Genomic DNA, 17,430 nt, shown 5'->3' on the forward strand with positions numbered 1-17,430 from the left:
AAGGCTTCACTAAACACGGATCGAGCGACATTTTCCTGCACACTTCCTGTGGTTTTACACATTTGATTTTCCATTGGCTTGCTTTTACAGTTGTGTGAATTGTTTAGTGTGTTGTCTACACTTTTTATGTAGGCTTTTATGAGACTTTGAATGCACTTGCATATTACCATATGACGCCTTTGAGTCCTTGCACGTGCTAGAGAAGCCTCTGCGTGCAGTTGTAAGAATACGTTGTAAGAAACAAGCACTCAAACAAAACAAAAATCCACATGTCATCTACACACAGCAGTGTTTTCATTTGATCAAACACTACCAAATGAAGAGACTAGACTTGCGAAACAGCGACATCTTGTGGCAGCTTTGGAGCTTGTAGACTAAGTGCCTTTGAAAACTTAAAACGAAGATGATTCACTAAAATTACAGCTGATAAAAGTTAAAATTGAAAGTTAAAATTCTCTCTTATGACTGCATGATGTTAGAATAAAAACGCGGAATCTCAGAGTTTTTCAAGTGTAACTGTTTAGTTTAAATAAAGTTCAACCGGATATTTATGGCAAGCGCCATTTTGTCTTCTCGCGAGACTTCACCCCAAACAAGGAACTACTTCTCGCTCTGCGATTGGCTGGTACCCGAGATTTGCATATGAGGAGGGAAGTTCTGCAGCGACATATTCAAGAACACAAGTGATAGTTTTACATTTTTATTCGACTTTCTTCCATTCGTAAGCAAAATGCCCTCCGCGATGGACCAACCAAGCGGGGAACCCAGTGGAAATAACCCACAGGAAGAGAAGAAGAGCTTACCGGGTTTACTTTGCGACGAACGGGGCTATCTGAACCAAGTGGAGTTCATCCTGGAGCATGGCCGCAAGAAGGGAGACCGAACCGGTACCGGCGTCATCTCTGTGTTCGGCGCCCAGGCTCGGTACAGCCTCCGCGGTAAGTAAGGCTCGTTCGAACACAAGCTTCTTTTTCAACCCATTGCTGTTTTTGTTGCTAACTTGCCCCCCTGTTTCGCTTTATAGATCAATTTCCTTTGCTGACAACCAAAAAAGTATTTTGGAAAGGAATCCTTGAAGAGTTGCTTTGGTTTATCAAGGTGGGTCTACGAGAGGAAGTAAACTATTGTTTGTTTAAGGCAGACATGGCCATTTCATTAGAATTTTTTTTTTTTATATGACAGTATATTTGGTTGAGTAATTTTAACGTTGTCTGTATTAATAGTTTAAATCCTCCCTGTACAACCACACCACAAACAAAACATTTAATTATCATCTCAAAGTTGCATTTCAATGATACCCATTTCAAGATAAATGTTATGATTTGGTTTTTGGGGGGGGGGGGGTGCAATGATTGACAGGATGCTGGTGTGATTGTGTCAATATCTCATTATCAACGGTGGGATGTTCCATGATTTGTGTCGCCAGGGGTCGACGAATTCCAAGGAGCTGTCGGAGAAAGGCGTGAAGATTTGGGACGCCAACGGCTCGCGTAGCTTCCTGGACAAGTGTGGCTTCACTGAGCGCGAGGAGGGCGACCTGGGCCCCGTCTACGGCTTCCAGTGGCGCCACTTCGGCGCCGAGTACACAAACATGCACGCCGGTACCGCTCCCGTAACTTTTTAAATTCTTTAGAGCCTCCCATGAGTGTTTCCTTCAGTGGTGGTGGTAGCAGTTGAAATTATAAATATCTATTTAATTTTTAGGGGGGAGACATCCAGATGCTGATGGCCTCGTGTCTGTTTAAATAATAGTTTTAATGAGACTTTGTAGTGACTCAACAGACCTTGCGTGGGCTTAATTTTGTCTTTTTTGTGCCTCAGATTACACAGGGCAAGGCGTGGACCAGCTACAGAAGGTCATCGACACCATTAAGAGTAATCCAGAGGACAGACGTATCATCATGTGCGCGTGGAACGCTAAAGGTGCAGACAAACTCACCAAGTACACACTTGCATGCTGTAGATTTTGTTTTTATCCACAAATCACAAATTTTGTTCACCGTGCTCAACTTTTTCTTCGTATCCTTTTGATTGTGTGACGTGTCAGACTTGCCACTGATGGCGCTGCCGCCCTGCCACGCCCTGTGCCAGTTCTACGTGTGCGATGGCGAGCTGTCTTGTCAGCTGTACCAGCGCTCGGGGGACATGGGCCTGGGCGTGCCCTTCAACATCGCTAGCTACGCCCTCCTCACGTACATGATCGCGCACATCACGCGCCTCCAGCCCGGCGACTTTGTCCACACGTTGGGCGACGCCCACATCTATGTCAACCACGTGGAGCCGTTGAAAGTGCAGGTAGCCTTCGGAAAGCCACCCAATCAGTCTCTAGCCTGCCTGGATTCTCATTAACATTGCTCTCGCTTGATTGGCAGCTGCAGAGGGAGATCCGCCCCTTCCCCAAACTGAAGATCCTGCGAAAAGTGGAGCGCGTTGACGATTTCCGCGCCGACGACTTTGAGATCGTGGACTACAACCCGCACCCGGCCATTAAGATGGATATGGCTGTGTGAGACCTGTTGCTTTTTTAGTCAGAAATTGTCAAAAAAAGGCTCATAAACACCTCATAAAGTACATGTTGCAAAGGAGACAGTCATGCAGACAGAACTGAAGAAGACTCCTCCTCCTACTCAGTAAGTTGTTGGAATATTATTCTTTTTTTGTTCAAGGGTAAGAATGTAGGTGATATGTAAGTGCTTGAAAGTGGCTGCCCTTAAGATAGCCTGGCTGTCAAATCATGTAAGGGAATTTTATGTGGTTCCGGTTATTTTGGCGACTAAACTCAAGTCATTCGGCAAACCATAATGTTGCGCTTTTCAAGCCGTGTTTAAAAAAATAAGCAGATAAGCTAACCTTCCTTTGTACTCATGTTTAAAAGTGGGTTGTATTGTATCGTATTGAAAATGTTATTTAAATAAAATGTGCGGTGGGCTTTGATTTGCATACGTGTTTTTTTTTATTATTGTCTAGCATCTATAAATGGCAAGCAATGTGTGATTTGTGTCAAAATAATAGAAACGGCTTCTGAAAGCAAAATGATGAAGATTGGAAACGATACCTACCAATTTTAGCTGACGTGCTGCAGTAATCCGTAGATGTGTTCCTTCTCCTCTAGGGGGCAGTGTGAAGCAAACCAAGTCCAACTCATTCCTTTATTGTACAAATTCCCATGGTGAGTTTTCCCCTTTGATCATTTGCAGTTAGCTTACATGAAAAAAAGTATCTCGAAGCTTAATAAGGTTATTCCCACGATGGCTACATAAACAAGTTCATGTATCTTGCTTGTCTTGACGTACACGTACTGCAGATAGCTGCAAGGTTCAATCATATGTTGAAGAGGTTTAGTCAGAATGTGCAGCATTTTTTTTTTTTTTTTAATAAGCAACAAGATACAATTCAATGAAAAAGTTGCCATTGTGAGCACGTCTGACTTTGAAAGGCCTTTGAATGCGTAGTTATTCTGAAAGCAAGCAACCACCTAGTATGGACAACATGCTAGGACAGAAGGCCGTCCGTCCCCGGCGGGACTCTCCATTCCAGCTTTATTCATAATTGATGCTTCCAATGCATAATTTATCCGCCTACCTTGTCAAACATGGCAACAAATCGAGCCGAATCTCAAATTTGCAGCTACGGGCTGCAGCGAGATTGCTGAGGGTATTATGCAACTTGATGCCCAACTTAACAGTACCCCCCTCCCCCCCGTGGTGATCCATACTATAGGTTCTCCCCGGGCTGGTACTGGGGCTCCGTGGCAGTGAAGTAGTCCTCGAGGAAAGACTGGATGTACTCAAAGGTGGGCCGCTCGTCGGCCTCCTCCTTCCAGCACAGCTTCATCATGTCGTGCAGCGACTCGGGGCAGCCCTGCGGGCATGGCATGCGGTAGCCGCGCTCCACCTGCTCCAGGACTTCGCGGTTCACCATACCTGCAGGGAAAGCCAGCCCATCACCCGATTGGTGAGGTGAGAAAAACATCTTTCGGTTTGCAACAACAAAAACAAATTGTTTGCACTTCATGGAAACTTACAGCAATGACTTCAAATGCATTTAAAATTAATAGTTTTTGGCACACGCCAACAACTGAATGCCATTATGCTGGTCTTTCAGGTTTGCCCGCCTTAGCCATCTAAGCTCTCTCCACTCCTTTCAGCTCCTCAGTGCGTCACTAATATCAGTCATTCTTTGCAGAGGAGACGTCGCATGAATGTGAGTACTGTTATATTGTCTCTCTACATGTTTTGCTGCACTCTTTGTGTCCCAGTCGTTGGGTTACAGCGATTAACTGATGCATAGCTGTAGATTAAATATACAAAAATGAACCAACACATTTATATAACTTTTAACACATGATGCAGTAATTTCAACCATAAAAATGTCCAAATGTTTTTGTACTGTATTTCAAATGTGAAAATCCATCAGTGACTATTTATCAGAGTCAAAGCACAAATTAATTTCATGAACTATCCAATGGGAGGGGTTCTCACCCGGGTAGGGCACTCTGCCTTTAGTGACAAGCTCGGTGATCAAGATGCCGAAAGACCACACATCCGACTTGATGGTGAAGCGTCCGTACAGCGCCGCCTCCGGTGCCGTCCACTTGATGGGGAATTTGGCTCCTGCATGGGACGTGATTGACATTAGCTCCACTGGAGGGCGCCCAAGTGTCCTATTCTGGAACCTTAACTCTATTGGGCCATTTCAATTTCCTCCAAATGCCATAGTGGAGTTTTCATTCCATATTAGAAGAGCTTGACACGAAATGTTGATTGGTGGTGGCATATTTTCCCCCTCACCTTGCCTCGCCGTGTACTCGTTGTCCTCGATTAACCTGGCCAGACCAAAGTCTGCAATCTTGCACACCAGGTTGTCGCCCACCAGGATGTTGGCGGCCCGCAGGTCTCGGTGGATATAGTTCATCCTCTCGATGAACGCCATGCCATCGGCAATCTTAGAAAAATTTAATAAGCAAGTAAATCGTGAGTGAGCCATTGTGAAGTTATCAAATCAAAGATCAACTAAACTACAACGTGATGTCACCTGTGCGGCCATGTCCACCAGCAGGGGAAGCTTCAGGAACTTTCCGTCACCTTCTTTGAGGAAGTCCAGTAAGCTGCCTGTTAAATAAATAAAATAAAAAAATCAAATTTATTCCTAAAATGGCTGCAAGGGCGACCAGTGAATGCATACAAATGTGCCACCGCTATGCGGGGCTCTTATTAGCATGTCATAGTCACTGAAGCTCGTTTTATTGTCTCTCCCAATTTGCAGCAGAGGAGAACAGTGTCATGTCACCAAATGCACGTAAACCCTTCAAGGTCCCAAGCAAAAACCCCGCCAGGTCCTATTTTTCTAAGCAAACTGAATTTAAATGTCCGTGAATATTTTTCCCTGGGACATTGCTGGGAAAAAGAAAAGAAAAGACAAGCAGAGTGGGAGGGTTGACTTCTTGAACGTGGCAGGCTCGGGCTTGATGCGTTTAAAAATAGAGCACAGGAAACGCAATCGTGCGCTATACGCTCTCACGGGATATCAGTTTAGCTCCCGACTGGGAAAGGAGAAGCCCCCTCCTCAACGTGCGTGCGTGCGCACGTACCTTTGACCATGTACTCTGTGACTATGTAGATGGGCTCCTCGGAGACGACGGCGTAGAGCGGCACCAGTTTGTCGTGCCGCAGCTTCTTCATGATCTGAGCCTCCTGCAGGAAGGCCTCGGGCGACATGGTGCCCGGCTTCAGCGTCTTGATGGCCACTTTGGTGGTGCCGTTCCACGTGCCTGGCGGTGACGGGCGACAACGGCCGTTAATGGTTAGCGCTCGCTAACGTGCCATCATCGGTGCAGCGCTCGGTTTAAGTTTGCGTTCCAACGTACCCATCCAGACTTCTCCAAAGCAGCCCTGGCCCAGCTTGAGCTCCAATCTAAGGGACTCTCGCGGGATCTCCCAGGCGTCCTTGGCGAGACCTTGCGTCTGAGGTTTCACGGTGGGGCAAACGCTGGTCAGCTTGTGGCAGAGGCCGTCGGCGTGCTCTGCCATATCGGACGGGAAAACGTTTCTTGACACGTCTCCCTACGTTTGTGGTGCTAGCACGTGGTGGCCTACCCGAGTAGTGTTTGACCAGCTTCTGTAAAGTGTCAAACTGTGCTCGCGTGGTGATATAGTAGCCGCCGCTGTCCAGCTTGCGGATCTTGTAGTGCTTCACATTGTCGCCTCTGCTTTCGTCCCAGTCGCGGATGGAGAGCGAAAAAGCACCTGGACAGCAAGACCGTCGGGATACGATTAACGTGAAACGAAAGCAGGAAGTGGACGACCATGTCGTCACCTTTGGTGGTTTCACTTTCTCGCGCCAGGAACGTCCCTCGATGGTTCCCTGGATTCAGCAGCAACCTCTCCGCATCTTTCCGGCCCATTTTACCAAAATACCACCTGGGCAGACAGACAAGTCGATAAGCTATTTAATCCTGGTGATGAAGAGATGAGCTAGTTGCTAGCGGATGCTAGCCGTTGACACAGCTGACTTACTCTTCCGCCTGTATGGAGTCTGCGGGGGCCACGTAGTTGCTAGGGATGTAACCATTTTTGCCGCTGGTGATGGAGCGAGCTTCCCACCAGTCTCCTTCCCTGCGGAGGCAACGGGCCGCCAATCAAGCGCTACGCTTTGCTTGGTGAGGCCGCACGCTTGTTACGGGGGACACGAGCGTACGTATTGTTGATGATCTGGAAGCGATCGCCTTTCTTGAACGACAGGTCGTCCGATGTTCTAGCTTCGTAGTCGTACAGCGCCACGAAGAAGGTCACGCCGCCTTCAACGCGCAAAAGTATCGAGACACACAGCCTGAATCGTTTCTTGTCAAGGCACCAGTGTGCTTGATGTTTTGACTTACTTGGGACAGAACCTGTGAAGGAGTTGGACACAGGGCCGGTGAAGGCCGACGCCCCCCCGAAAGGGGTCATGCCGGCCGAAGACACCCCGAAGGGCGTGAAGGCAGAGTTGAAGTTGGTGGCTCCGGAACAGGAGGAGGCGGAGGGTGCTAGACCGGGTTGTAGCTGGGTGGGATCAGGCCCGTAGTGGCCCACGTGGGGCGTCGCCGCGGCAACGTTGGGGTCGGACAGCAAAGTGTTGTCCGCGCCGTACTTGCTGGCGGGGCCTTTGTCCTCTTTGCTCTTGACGCAGCCCATGGCGGCGGCGCCCTGCTGTGACAGACGCAACAGCTCATCGGATTAAAACGCAGCCTTCGTAACACATCGTGTCCTAAAATCAAACGTCATGTCGTGCGTGTCCCGACATTATCTCCCAAATCACTGTTGTTGTCACTAAAACCGTAAGCCATGTGGCAACTGGGACATATGCGCCATAAATCCGCTTTGGACCAGTCCCGCTCGCCACTGGGCTGCGTAATGCTCTCAATTACGCTTCAGTTTCTTTTTCTACCCAACTTAGGACGGTTTGGAAAATGACATGACTCGACGGAGGCTCTGCATTCAATATCAAACTGAAGATGGCTGATGTCGCTGTGAACAGTTGCAGTGTGTTTTTTTGCTGTGGTCGCCAAAGGCCTCGTGCCCGACCGCACCGCCAGATTGAAAACATCAGCGCGGTTTTCGGTCCTCCTTCCGGCATTAGCGGCATTCTTCTCTGACACGCTTGTAAAGAAGGCCTAGAAGGGGGGGGTGGGTGTAGCTCGGATCGATTAGCAAGCCACGACACGGAGGGTTAATTGGCGTGCTCGTATTTTGGTTCTGAGATCAATTTGCCAAGTGGTGACTTCGGGGAGGAGCGCCAGGGGGAGTTCACAGGGTTCTCGCAGCTCTACTGCAAAAGTAAACATCGAAATCAGCAAAAAAAAAAACGATTGTCACGATTGTGACTTGTTTTAGGGGCAACAGCTCAGTGGCCTAGTGGTAGAGTGTCCGCCCTGAGACTGGAAGGTTGTGGGTTCAAACCCCGGCCGGGTCATACCAAAGACTATAAAAATGGGACCCATTGCCTCCCTGCTTGGCACTCAGCATTAAGGGTTGGAATTGGGGGGTTAGATCACCAACTGATTCCCGAGCGCGGCACCGCTGCTGCTCACTGCTCCCCTCTCCCCCAGGGGATGGATTAAAATCACACGGGGATGGGTTAAATGCAGAGGACAAATTTCACCACACCCAGGTGTGTGTGTGACGATCATTGGGACTTTAATCTTAATCTTTAATCTTAACAGTAGGTTGGGTTGTTGGTCGGTTGGCAAAAAACGTGCCAACTTCAGCAGATGGAACGAGAAGGAAGATTACCAGAATAGAGGATTTGCTTTAAGAGGATCATAAAAAAGAAGAAGAAAAAACTGAGCTCATTCATCATGACACAATGAGTTTCAATCTGATGACCCATTTTATGGGGCAACCCACCAGTTGGACTCAAAAACCACAACATTTAAAGCTCCGCCTCCCTAAGGAAAATTACTTTTAACACTAAAGAATGCCAAATTCCTACATTGCGATTGAGACTAACTGAAGTGAGGGTTCCCATGCAAGTCAAATTAGCGCATCCATATCAAAATATCAATATGTGCTCCCCCGGAGGATCTTTCATTTAAAAATCCAGTCGATTCCGTCAAAGAGCGCTGCTAGCCGTGGGACGGCAAGAAAAACCCGCCTCGCTCTAATTATTGGAACGCATTTTCATTAGGAACAACATCCCGTTAGCCCGAGGGAACTCGACCTACTATTCTGCTTCGCATACAAACGTGCCCCAAAAGACACAATAGCCAAGGAAGGTGAGGAGTTGACCAGAAAGGAGGCCTACGTGTAATCAAACACAAATTAAATTGTACGGAAGAGCGCCTTCCTATATTTTGATGTTAAATTGTATTAAGGCTAACTTGGATGCGTGCCAGTTTAAAATGTGCTCACTTTCTACTCAGGCTGAATAAGTAGCATGAATTTGGCTATTCGTGTAAAAGTAAAAGCCTAATTGACACTTTCAATTTTGATAGCCTGCAGGTCCTCACTTCATTCATTTCCATCTCGGTGGCTTTGGTGAAAAAGTGCTATTGCTCTCATAAGCTTGAATGAATATAATAATAATATATATGTATATGGCACCCAGTTGGAGCTTCAAATATTGCTTGACTTGAACAAAGCACTCAAAAATTGGCGACCCAAAATAAATAAATAAATGACAAATAACCCAATTTTGGGGCCCCGAGCCACAGTTTGTGTACCCCATCCAGAGCGTAGCATTGCCTGGAATGGGTGTGCGTGTCCCAATACTTTTGTCACGTTTGCTGCATACTGATGACTTCTTTGTTGATGCCAGGCCCACCCACGTGACAAAGACCACTTTGCATTTGTCCTTACCTTCCTTCCTTTTGAGTCTTCTTTTCGCCGCCTTTCTTCTTGTCTGACAGTTACACAAATGGAAAAAGAAAAAAGAAAGGGGGGGAAAAAAGAGCTATTCCAAGCGGAAGCGATCCGCCCTCATCGCGCGTGCATGCGTGCACCGTTAAGTAGAAACCAATGTGCTGATGGGGTGCAGCATGCTCCAGTCAGCTCCCCGTCAGCTGGTGCTCGCGTTCCTTTTGGACGCGGACGCTCGCGCGCGGCGCGGCGGCAGCATGTCCCGACTGACACAGGCCTCGAAGGGCGAGCGGAGCCGAGATTTGTGGCCGGGCCTGCTCCGCTGCTGCCGCTCCGCTCCGCTCTGCTCTGCTGCAGCTTGAGGACACAACGTGCACAATGAAACAGAAGGAGCTCACACGCATCCAAAAGAGAAACGGAGGGAGGGGGTCTCAACGATTAAAGGACGCTGGTTGACATAAGTGGAGCTTCAGCGACCTCAAATGGAGATTCCGTGCTAGTACAACTGTCAGAAAAGAGCGAAGCCACCAGCGCCGGCGATTCTCTATAAATAGCATCGCTGCTAAAATTGCACTTCTCAAATCGTCGCTTCCACGAGATTTATTTATTTTCAATCTATTGACACTGAATGAGTCGTTAAAATGTTTTTTTTTTTTATTCATGCACACGGAGAGCGCTCATTTAATATAGTCTCGTGGGAGACGTGACGTGGATCTGAGAGAACCTAATTGTTTGGCCATAAAGTGCACATTCCTTGTCAGGCCGCTAGGAGGCAATGTTTCTCAAGAATGATAATGCATTTTGAGAATCGCCGTAATCTCGTAATGATGTGAACTCATTGTAATTTTCTACATTCATCTATTTTTGCGCTTTCACTTTTACTGTCACTTTCCTTTATTTCCTTTACAATGGAGTGCCATGAAACGAATGAACTTCTCTTGATGGCCTCAAATTTGAAATCAGTAACTTTTGGGGAAAAAGGACTTCAGGCGTGGCTGTTGGAGCATGAGACGTTCACGTATAAAAAACCAAGGCAGTATGATAACAAAAAAAAAAATTTGAATCAATTATGAATCAAATTATGAAAACGAGCCAAAACATAGTATTACATAAACGCATCTATCTCTCCTACCGGGCTACATAAACTCGACAGTGCTTGTAAATTATTAATAACAACACTATTAATATCCTGACAAAAACTTGATGACTCATATCCTAACATGGGACTTTTTTTTTTTTTTTTTTGCATTTCAGCACTTGGACAGCGCCCCACCTACCCCCACCGCCCGCACTCCGCTTATTAGCGACATCCATACAAATGAAGCGGACCGGCCAGACGGAAGGACAAACAGACGGACGAGCTCCAGTGGGACTTGATGTCGTGGGCACCTCCCCCGCCCGCCCTCCCACCTTGGCGACCATAAAAAGCAGCCCAAAGCAAGAGCAGAAGGAGGGACACGCACACTCCCAAAAAGTTGTCTGTCACGCAAATGTTTGGAGGAGGACACTGCCACGCCACGGAGGACACCAGACACCCACAAGAAGAAGAAGAAGGAGGAGAGGGAGAGGAGGAGGAGGAGGGGGAGGCAAGAGGAAGAGGCGCTTGCATCTCACGCCTGCGTGCACACGGGCTCTTCCACCAGTAAGTACAAACAAAAAGACACACTTTCTTTTTTTTTTTAATATAAACATGTCTGAAGCTGGGCCAGCTATGTCAAAAGTGTGCTTGAGCTCATGTTACCTTTTTGTTTTTTGCAGCAAAATGTCCAGCAAAGCGACGCTCGCCTTGCTCATCTATGGCATCTTCATGCGCCACGGCGGCGGCAGCGGATCGCACCTGGGGCTCGCCTTTCCCCAAGTCACGTATGTAGAAAACAAAAAAAATCTCTAAAAGCTTTCATTATTTTTACCTGCCATTTGTATGATGATTATCAAAATCATGTTTGCAGTTTCCAGACAGTTTTAGAGCATGACATTTATAGCCCACTACTTTCCAGTTATTTTTCAAATTGAAATTATTCTAAAGACTTTTTTTATACTGTATTTATCGACAGAATTGTGCTTTTTAATATTTTTGTAGTTTGCAAATTCATTTGTAATTTTGTCATTTTTTACAAATATTCTAACATGTTGTAAAATAGTATATTAATTCTTTTTTATTGTTTTTTGTTTTTCAGCACTCGTTTAAATTTAAAATTCTCACCCCCAAATTCCACCTTTTTTGTTTGGCTATTTTAATCTTATTTTGATCTTTTTTTTTTCCTTCGGTTGATCCGATCGGGCAACAAATCCATACTAAGTGGCCTCCAAACATCCACCAGGGACAGGCAGCCACAGTAATGAGATTTACACGCATGCCAGACCACTGGATGGATAACCCACCTGCTCAAAAAAACAACAATAAAATAATAAAGGATTGACTTTTTTTGTTTCCGTCTTCCCGTCGCTTGCAGACTTGAGGGCGAATTGTACGACGGAGACGGGAACTCGCTGCCGTCTTTGGATTACGACGGGCAGCAGCTTCAGGTGAGAACTCCAGCCATGGGGACGCAAGACCACGACGTCTTCTCCTTGTATTACCCGCCGCCCGACAAAAGGTACGACGGGACCGAGCCAGAAATTCACCGCCCTTTCTAATTATTATTTTTTTTACGTGGGCCTTGGATTTTATTTCCTCAGGACGGAAAGGCACGCAGACGGCATGTTCAACAAAGCGTACAGGAAAGCGTTGGGACAGTTGTCGGCCAGGAAGTATCTTAATTCTCTCATGGCCAAGCGGGTCGGGTAAGATGTCAACGTGGTTGTGTTTGTTGCACGACGTCGTATTTGCTCTGAAGGGAATTAATCCCGTCACGGTTTTGCTCGTCTCTTCCTCTAGCGGCAAGGCGCTGGACGACAGCGGCGAGCCGCTGTCCAAGCGTCACTCGGACGGCATCTTCACGGACAGCTACAGCCGCTACCGCAAGCAGATGGCGGTCAAGAAGTACCTGGCCGCCGTGCTGGGCAAAAGGTACAGACAGAGAGTTAGGAACAACAAAGGACGCCGGCTGACTTACTTGTAGCACCCCCACCCTCACTGAAACATGTCAAGCGCTTTTCGTGTTTCTTTATGTATGAAGGAAGCCATTAAAAGGAATATTTTGATAACGATGCCGTTTTATGGACTACTTGAGAAATGGGGATGTTTTGTGTGTCAATTGCAAGGGGGAATAAATGCTTGAAAAGACAATCAGCGTCTGTGACATTAAGCTGCTGTAGTTGTGTCGTTTATCCACAGCAGACTCGAGGACGTAGATTTGCGCGGCGTAGACTTTGACGCCCTCCTGGACGGGGAGGACTTTGAGGCTTTTTGGGGGGACTGGCTCAAACGGCTCCCCCCGAAATTCCCGGTGAGTCATATTTTTAGAGGGAAGCTGGGCTTCTGGTTCTGGCCCTCTTCCCTTTCTCCTCGCATTCTCCCCTTTGCTGAAATGTCTTCAGTGTGAGGATTTCTTGAATACGTTTGGGGTCCTTTTCTTCTTCCACAAGTGAGCTTAAACCTTCCGCTCTTGTTCAGTGCGAATGTTGTGTTTGTGTGTGTGTGTTAATAAGCAAACAAAAAACACCCGCCTCTCTCTGACCATCTAACAAGTATCATCACCGTTAAAGAAACAAGACGAAGCGGCTAAAATTAAGAACCCAATTATTATTTTTTTGCTTACGAGCAAACTACAAACAAAATCAATACTTGTTACATGGTTGTTCCTAGCGAGAGACGCATGAAGTTTGCACCTTCTGGTTCCACTTCTGTGCTTCCCTTTCTCACTTTTTCTCAGAAAGAAAATGTTTTTTTAAAAAAAAAAAATGAAATGCATGATTAAAATAAGAGAAAGAAATGTTCTTGCCTTCTGCAACACACACACACAGCACACATCAAGCATCTCCTGACCGCGGCATAATATGAATGTAAACCAGCCAAGTGAGTGGCTCTTAATGTCCTGCTTGACATTTTTACTTAATTTAATTTTTTGATTGTGCACTGAGACAAACTGTGGAGGAAAAGCAGCGAGACAAAGTGCAAGTGAATTTTTGACTTTTATTTTGTGTGTGTGTGTGCTGACTGCTTTGCACTCTTCTGCAGGCTTTGTGACACAGGAAGCGGTTTTAGCGGCTGCGCTACCTTGCATCGACCTTTTTTTTTTGTCTAATTGCCCTGATGGCTATTTAAGAGGCCCTACAATGCTGCACACGATCAGCTCACATTTCCACCCCCCCCTTTCCTCATTGTCAAGCATTTTTTGTTAGTTTGGCCATCAAGCATGAATTCCCCCCCCTCCCTTTTTTGTGCGTGTTTTTAAGCGAAGGCAAGGGAAAAATCCCTCGTGTTCAAAATGAGCCAACAGCCTTACAAAGATGACGCTCAAAGATATATTTCAAGTTCTATTTCGTGTGATTATTCTGATCATTACTAGTAGAGGATCTGGTTAAGTGTTGTAAAAGTTGTTGGAATAAATTTTTGTAAACAACAAAAAAAATGCTCTGATCTTGTTTGAATGTGAAACACTTGAGTTCAAGCAAAAGGTTAGTCCTAACGCCCGGTTTCCATGGTGACGTCGACACCAGTTGGTCTGTCGTGACTGTCCTTGTAGGACAGCACTGAAGTGGGGGGTCGCCACAATACAAACCTCCCAGCGAGGAGGCCGACAAGTAAAAAAAAAAAAAAACACTTCTGACGACAGGAAAAGTGGACATGTTGGATTCATTATTGTCCATTCATGTCAGAAAAAATAAAATAAAAAAACACCACTGTACACAATCTCGGTTCAACGCGGAGGCTGCAGTTGAAGGATGATGATGTCATCACGCCGCATAAACATTACTCCAGTTCATAATGTTCCATCCATCCATTTTGTTCGTCGCAGTGTGCCCTGCGATTGGCTGGCAACCGGTCCAGGGTGTCCCCCCCCTACTGCCCAATGACTGCTGGGATAGTCCAAATAAAATGACAGACAACCAAAACAAAACTCTGCATTCTAGGCCAGATCTGCTTTCAAAATTAAATAATTTCTTTGCACAATCTAACTGGCAAACAAATGGAACATTGCGAGCCAACGATGAGCCGCATGCTTGTTCCAGTAGGAGATCAAATCAACAGCAATCTGATCTAAGAAGATGTGAGGAGTAGGACGGGGGTTCCCGCACGCCTGTGGAGACCCCCAGGAAGCGCCCCCCACTCCACCCCCACCCGGGTGAGCAGCAACGAGTGGCACCTCTAAAGTGTCAGTCTGAATTACAGTTCTTGGCAGCAAAAGAAAAACCCGACTCAGACAAACTTCGATTGGCGGCCAGAGTCCCTCCTTCCCCCATAACCCAATCAACTTGTGTTGCCTAGCAACCGCTTCCCAGTAGGATGCGTTCGCCATTGGATGACCAAAGATCACGTCCGGTTGATCTCGCTCGGACGGCTTCCCGTCAAGGACAGGATGCTTGTGAAACACATCACAAGGTGATAAACACAATCAAAAACCAGCTGTTGCACAGGAAAAGCTCATTAAAATTAAATTAAAGCTTTATTTTCTCTGAGTATTTTATTGGTGCCACGCTGGACAAATTCAAGTTTTACAGCAAGAATGTGGACAGTAAAAGCACGCAAGAATAATAAAACAAAATGGCTGACGTTTCCATGTGTGATAGACACGCCTACCAAATTTCATGTACCGTAGCTAAGTGACGCTAGCTTTGGGGAAGAAAAGATGGCGGTCACAGTGAAAAGATCGATGAACCTTCTGGCGATTGCTCCTTCCTTGCGAAGATCATCTAAACGAGGTCACTCACTTCGGAATCAGTTCACTCGCTCCCGCGCTTGTTCGTCTTCATTAGCGCCTTCCTGGGACTAGCGTCTCACGCGCACACACGGGTGAGGAAGTGCTAATTGGAGAAAAAGCATTACACTCGGGAGAAATTAATTTTCTGTCACTTGTAGTTAGACACGCAGACTGTATTGGGAGTAGTCGACAGTTGAGCAAAAATATTGGGACACATTATCCCAAGGAGGATGTGCCCGCAATCTCCTCTGGAATAAAAACTCACCTTAACCAACATGTACACCCCAACACTCATATTTCTCTTTTGCTGTTGTTTGACATTTACTTGTATTATATTTTCACACTCTCTACTTTGCCACAGATGCCCACAGTCTCCTCTTGGATCAAATTTGCGTCCATGCTGCCCGTGGTTAAGAAGTACAGAAAATGCAGCAGAGGATACGGCTTGAAGTGCAGAAGGTAAACACATGCTAACATTAGCTTGCCCACAACCTCCACTTTTCTGCAGCATGAACGATGGTACCGTCGTTGGTTTCTCATTTATTTTTAATTGCTGCTCTCAAATAGCGCGGCTATCTTTAGCCATTTGCACTTCATCTTTGCTGACTGATCCCGAAATAAAGTCACGCTTTTTTTTTTTTCCCAGCCGTCACTTTTTTGAGCAACTACGTGACTGCAAACGTCAAGGTTATGTTTGGCTTGTAATTGGATGGTGTCCACTCATCTGCTTCATTAAAGTGGGAGTGGCGGGCGACACATGCACACGCCTGATTCAATCCGTCGGTCACGCTGGCTTCGTTTAGTTCCGCAGAAAATCTTTCACTTGCGTTTGGAAATGCCCTTGGTACACTTTTTTTTTACATTAAAAATAGAATTTCATGAAATAAATAAAACATTGAATAAATACTTCAAATTGAAAAAACATAATTAAAGAGCAATTGAATTATCAAATAATAATCCCAAAACTAATTAAATGTATTTTTGGTCTTTATTTAGTCATCCAGGTGAGGCTCTTCTTCCCCTGCCAGCACGTCCCCCGGCCCATTGAAAAAAAAAAAAGTACAGTATACAGTATATTGCCCTGTGTAAAAGAAAAGTCGTGTTGTTGCCGTCTGATTGTAATGAAAACTCAGCGGGTTGACGAGCGCTCAAGCGGCTCAGCCGCAGGACGCTAATTGCGCTTTGGCATCGCACACATTGACGACGGCTACGCTCGCCAGCTTTCTCCTGCAGGCGGTCCGTCGTGATCACAAACAAAATGAGGTCGACCATCATTTTTAATACATACGTTTCGAATCCAATCAAAGAGCATTTTAATATATTTTAAAAACACCGATTTTACTATCATCGAAGCATATGGGCTGAAAGGATTCCCTTTCCTGTGGAAATTCATCAGGAGAGAATCCAGTGTCAGAAACACGATTGAAGGAGACGTGGCGGGCGGGGCCGCAAGGGCATGCTGACACGCTTCCCGTGTGGCGCCATCGCACAATGGCTGCCTTTAATCTCACGTCTGTCGCCAGCATCCCGTCAGCTTCAAAGACCCACTCGGGTCCGACCCCAGCGTGTCCTTCACGAGCGACATCGTTGTTGTCTACCCGTCCACTTACGAATGACCCGACTTATGAGCTTTGGGGATACGGGTCTTGTGGAAAATTCCTAAAATTTGCAAGATGATTGACTTCTGAGTGCTCATCATCGTCGGGGGCATATTTATTTTACAAAAGTGTCCAAAAAGCAGAACTTTCAGGGAATGGATTTCGGAATTGAACCAAAAAATTGAGAAGAAAATACATTCTAGAAGTCGACCGAATTCTGTCCCTGAAGTCAACTAAAATACGTAAAAGACGCTGCCGCCTTTCTTCAGTTTTATTCAGCCTTTATTCGTTAAGTCTTTATTTTTTTTATCAGAAATAAAATAAGTCCTTGAAAACAGAAAAAGTTGTGTCGACACTCGACTCGGGGAGAAAGAAGTAACACGTCTTCTCCCATCCTCGCCTCTCTCCAGTGTCAAGAGCCTCGTTTGCGTCCTTCTTTCTCACGTCGCCACGGCAACGGCGGCAGAGCTGACATGTACGCCGACTTTGTGACACGCTCAAACTTGGCCAGATTGGACAAGAAGGCCTTAAAAAAAAAAAAAAAGCAAATATGTTCATTGTTGGGTGTTAATGACAGCAAATCCGTGAGCAAAGTTCAGTCCGAGCTTCCAGGTACTGACGTGTTTCCGTGGCAACGCCGTTCTGCCATTCAACTGCAAGCATTTCAATACGTGTACAAATAAGAACTAATAA

The 17,430-nt window shown here is 46.1% G+C and overlaps 3 protein-coding genes across 7 annotated transcripts; 2 read left to right on the forward strand and 1 right to left on the reverse strand.

The window, feature by feature from the left end:
• The first annotated feature begins 623 nt into the window (after nucleotides 1-623).
• On the forward strand, nucleotides 624-2,937 carry tyms (thymidylate synthetase). The gene is made up of 6 exons (XM_037279736.1): nucleotides 624-938; nucleotides 1,025-1,098; nucleotides 1,427-1,601; nucleotides 1,822-1,923; nucleotides 2,048-2,295; nucleotides 2,373-2,937. The coding sequence occupies exons 1-6, from the start codon at nucleotides 731-733 to the stop codon at nucleotides 2,508-2,510; spliced, it is 945 nt and encodes a 314-aa protein (XP_037135631.1). The 5' UTR covers nucleotides 624-730; the 3' UTR covers nucleotides 2,511-2,937.
• Nucleotides 2,938-3,135: 198 nt separating this feature from the next.
• On the reverse strand, nucleotides 3,136-9,732 carry LOC119139226 (tyrosine-protein kinase Yes-like). 3 transcript variants are annotated; one of them, XR_005101329.1, is made up of 13 exons: nucleotides 9,336-9,732; nucleotides 6,878-7,187; nucleotides 6,697-6,796; nucleotides 6,516-6,614; nucleotides 6,316-6,419; nucleotides 6,096-6,245; nucleotides 5,867-6,022; nucleotides 5,591-5,770; nucleotides 5,035-5,111; nucleotides 4,791-4,944; nucleotides 4,482-4,613; nucleotides 3,656-3,923; nucleotides 3,136-3,598 (listed from the first exon to the last, which is right to left on the reverse strand). XR_005101329.1 is itself a non-coding variant. In XM_037279735.1 (12 exons), the coding sequence occupies exons 2-12, from the start codon at nucleotides 7,170-7,172 to the stop codon at nucleotides 3,715-3,717; spliced, it is 1,656 nt and encodes a 551-aa protein (XP_037135630.1). In that variant the 5' UTR covers nucleotides 7,173-7,184; nucleotides 9,336-9,732; the 3' UTR covers nucleotides 3,136-3,714. The 3 variants fall into 3 exon arrangements, 2 of the variants coding, with proteins under 2 accessions (XP_037135630.1, XP_037135629.1); XM_037279735.1 differs by having other exon boundaries at nucleotides 3,136-3,923; nucleotides 6,878-7,184; XM_037279734.1 differs by having other exon boundaries at nucleotides 3,136-3,923.
• A 1,011-nt stretch (nucleotides 9,733-10,743) lies between these two features.
• LOC119139228 (glucagon family neuropeptides-like) lies at nucleotides 10,744-13,726 on the forward strand. Of its 3 annotated transcripts, XM_037279738.1 has the most exons (7): nucleotides 10,746-10,977; nucleotides 11,094-11,198; nucleotides 11,789-11,932; nucleotides 12,015-12,119; nucleotides 12,214-12,345; nucleotides 12,613-12,724; nucleotides 13,456-13,726. In XM_037279738.1, the coding sequence occupies exons 1-7, from the start codon at nucleotides 10,826-10,828 to the stop codon at nucleotides 13,462-13,464; spliced, it is 759 nt and encodes a 252-aa protein (XP_037135633.1). In that variant the 5' UTR covers nucleotides 10,746-10,825; the 3' UTR covers nucleotides 13,465-13,726. The 3 variants fall into 3 exon arrangements, with proteins under 3 accessions (XP_037135632.1, XP_037135633.1, XP_037135634.1); XM_037279737.1 differs by having other exon boundaries at nucleotides 10,744-10,977; nucleotides 12,613-13,684; XM_037279739.1 differs by lacking the exons at nucleotides 12,613-12,724; nucleotides 13,456-13,726 and having other exon boundaries at nucleotides 10,750-10,977; nucleotides 12,214-12,583.
• Nucleotides 13,727-17,430: the final 3,704 nt, after the last annotated feature.

Source organism: Syngnathus acus, chromosome 20, assembly GCF_901709675.1.
Source record: "Syngnathus acus chromosome 20, fSynAcu1.2, whole genome shotgun sequence".
In the NCBI taxonomy this organism is placed as follows: Eukaryota; Metazoa; Chordata; class Actinopteri; order Syngnathiformes; family Syngnathidae; genus Syngnathus; species Syngnathus acus.

Excerpts from the sequence above, each read along its gene's own strand:
- tyms (XM_037279736.1), top strand. The coding sequence starts at position 731 with ATGCCCTCCGCGATGGACCAACCAAGCGGGGAACCCAGTGGAAATAAC. Across the intron at positions 1,602-1,821 it reads GTACACAAACATGCACGCCG|ATTACACAGGGCAAGGCGTG; the intron begins GTACCGCTCCCG and ends TTTGTGCCTCAG. Across the intron at positions 2,296-2,372 it reads TGGAGCCGTTGAAAGTGCAG|CTGCAGAGGGAGATCCGCCC; the intron begins GTAGCCTTCGGA and ends CTTGATTGGCAG.
- LOC119139226 (XM_037279735.1), bottom strand. The coding sequence starts at position 7,172 with ATGGGCTGCGTCAAGAGCAAAGAGGACAAAGGCCCCGCCAGCAAGTAC. Across the intron at positions 6,615-6,696 it reads TTCCAGATCATCAACAATAC|GGAAGGAGACTGGTGGGAAG; the intron begins GTACGCTCGTGT and ends TTGCCTCCGCAG. Across the intron at positions 6,246-6,315 it reads AGAAAGTGAAACCACCAAAG|GTGCTTTTTCGCTCTCCATC; the intron begins GTGACGACATGG and ends CTTGCTGTCCAG.
- LOC119139228 (XM_037279737.1), top strand. The coding sequence starts at position 10,826 with ATGTTTGGAGGAGGACACTGCCACGCCACGGAGGACACCAGACACCCA. Across the intron at positions 10,978-11,093 it reads GCACACGGGCTCTTCCACCA|CAAAATGTCCAGCAAAGCGA; the intron begins GTAAGTACAAAC and ends TGTTTTTTGCAG. Across the intron at positions 11,933-12,014 it reads TACCCGCCGCCCGACAAAAG|GACGGAAAGGCACGCAGACG; the intron begins GTACGACGGGAC and ends TTATTTCCTCAG.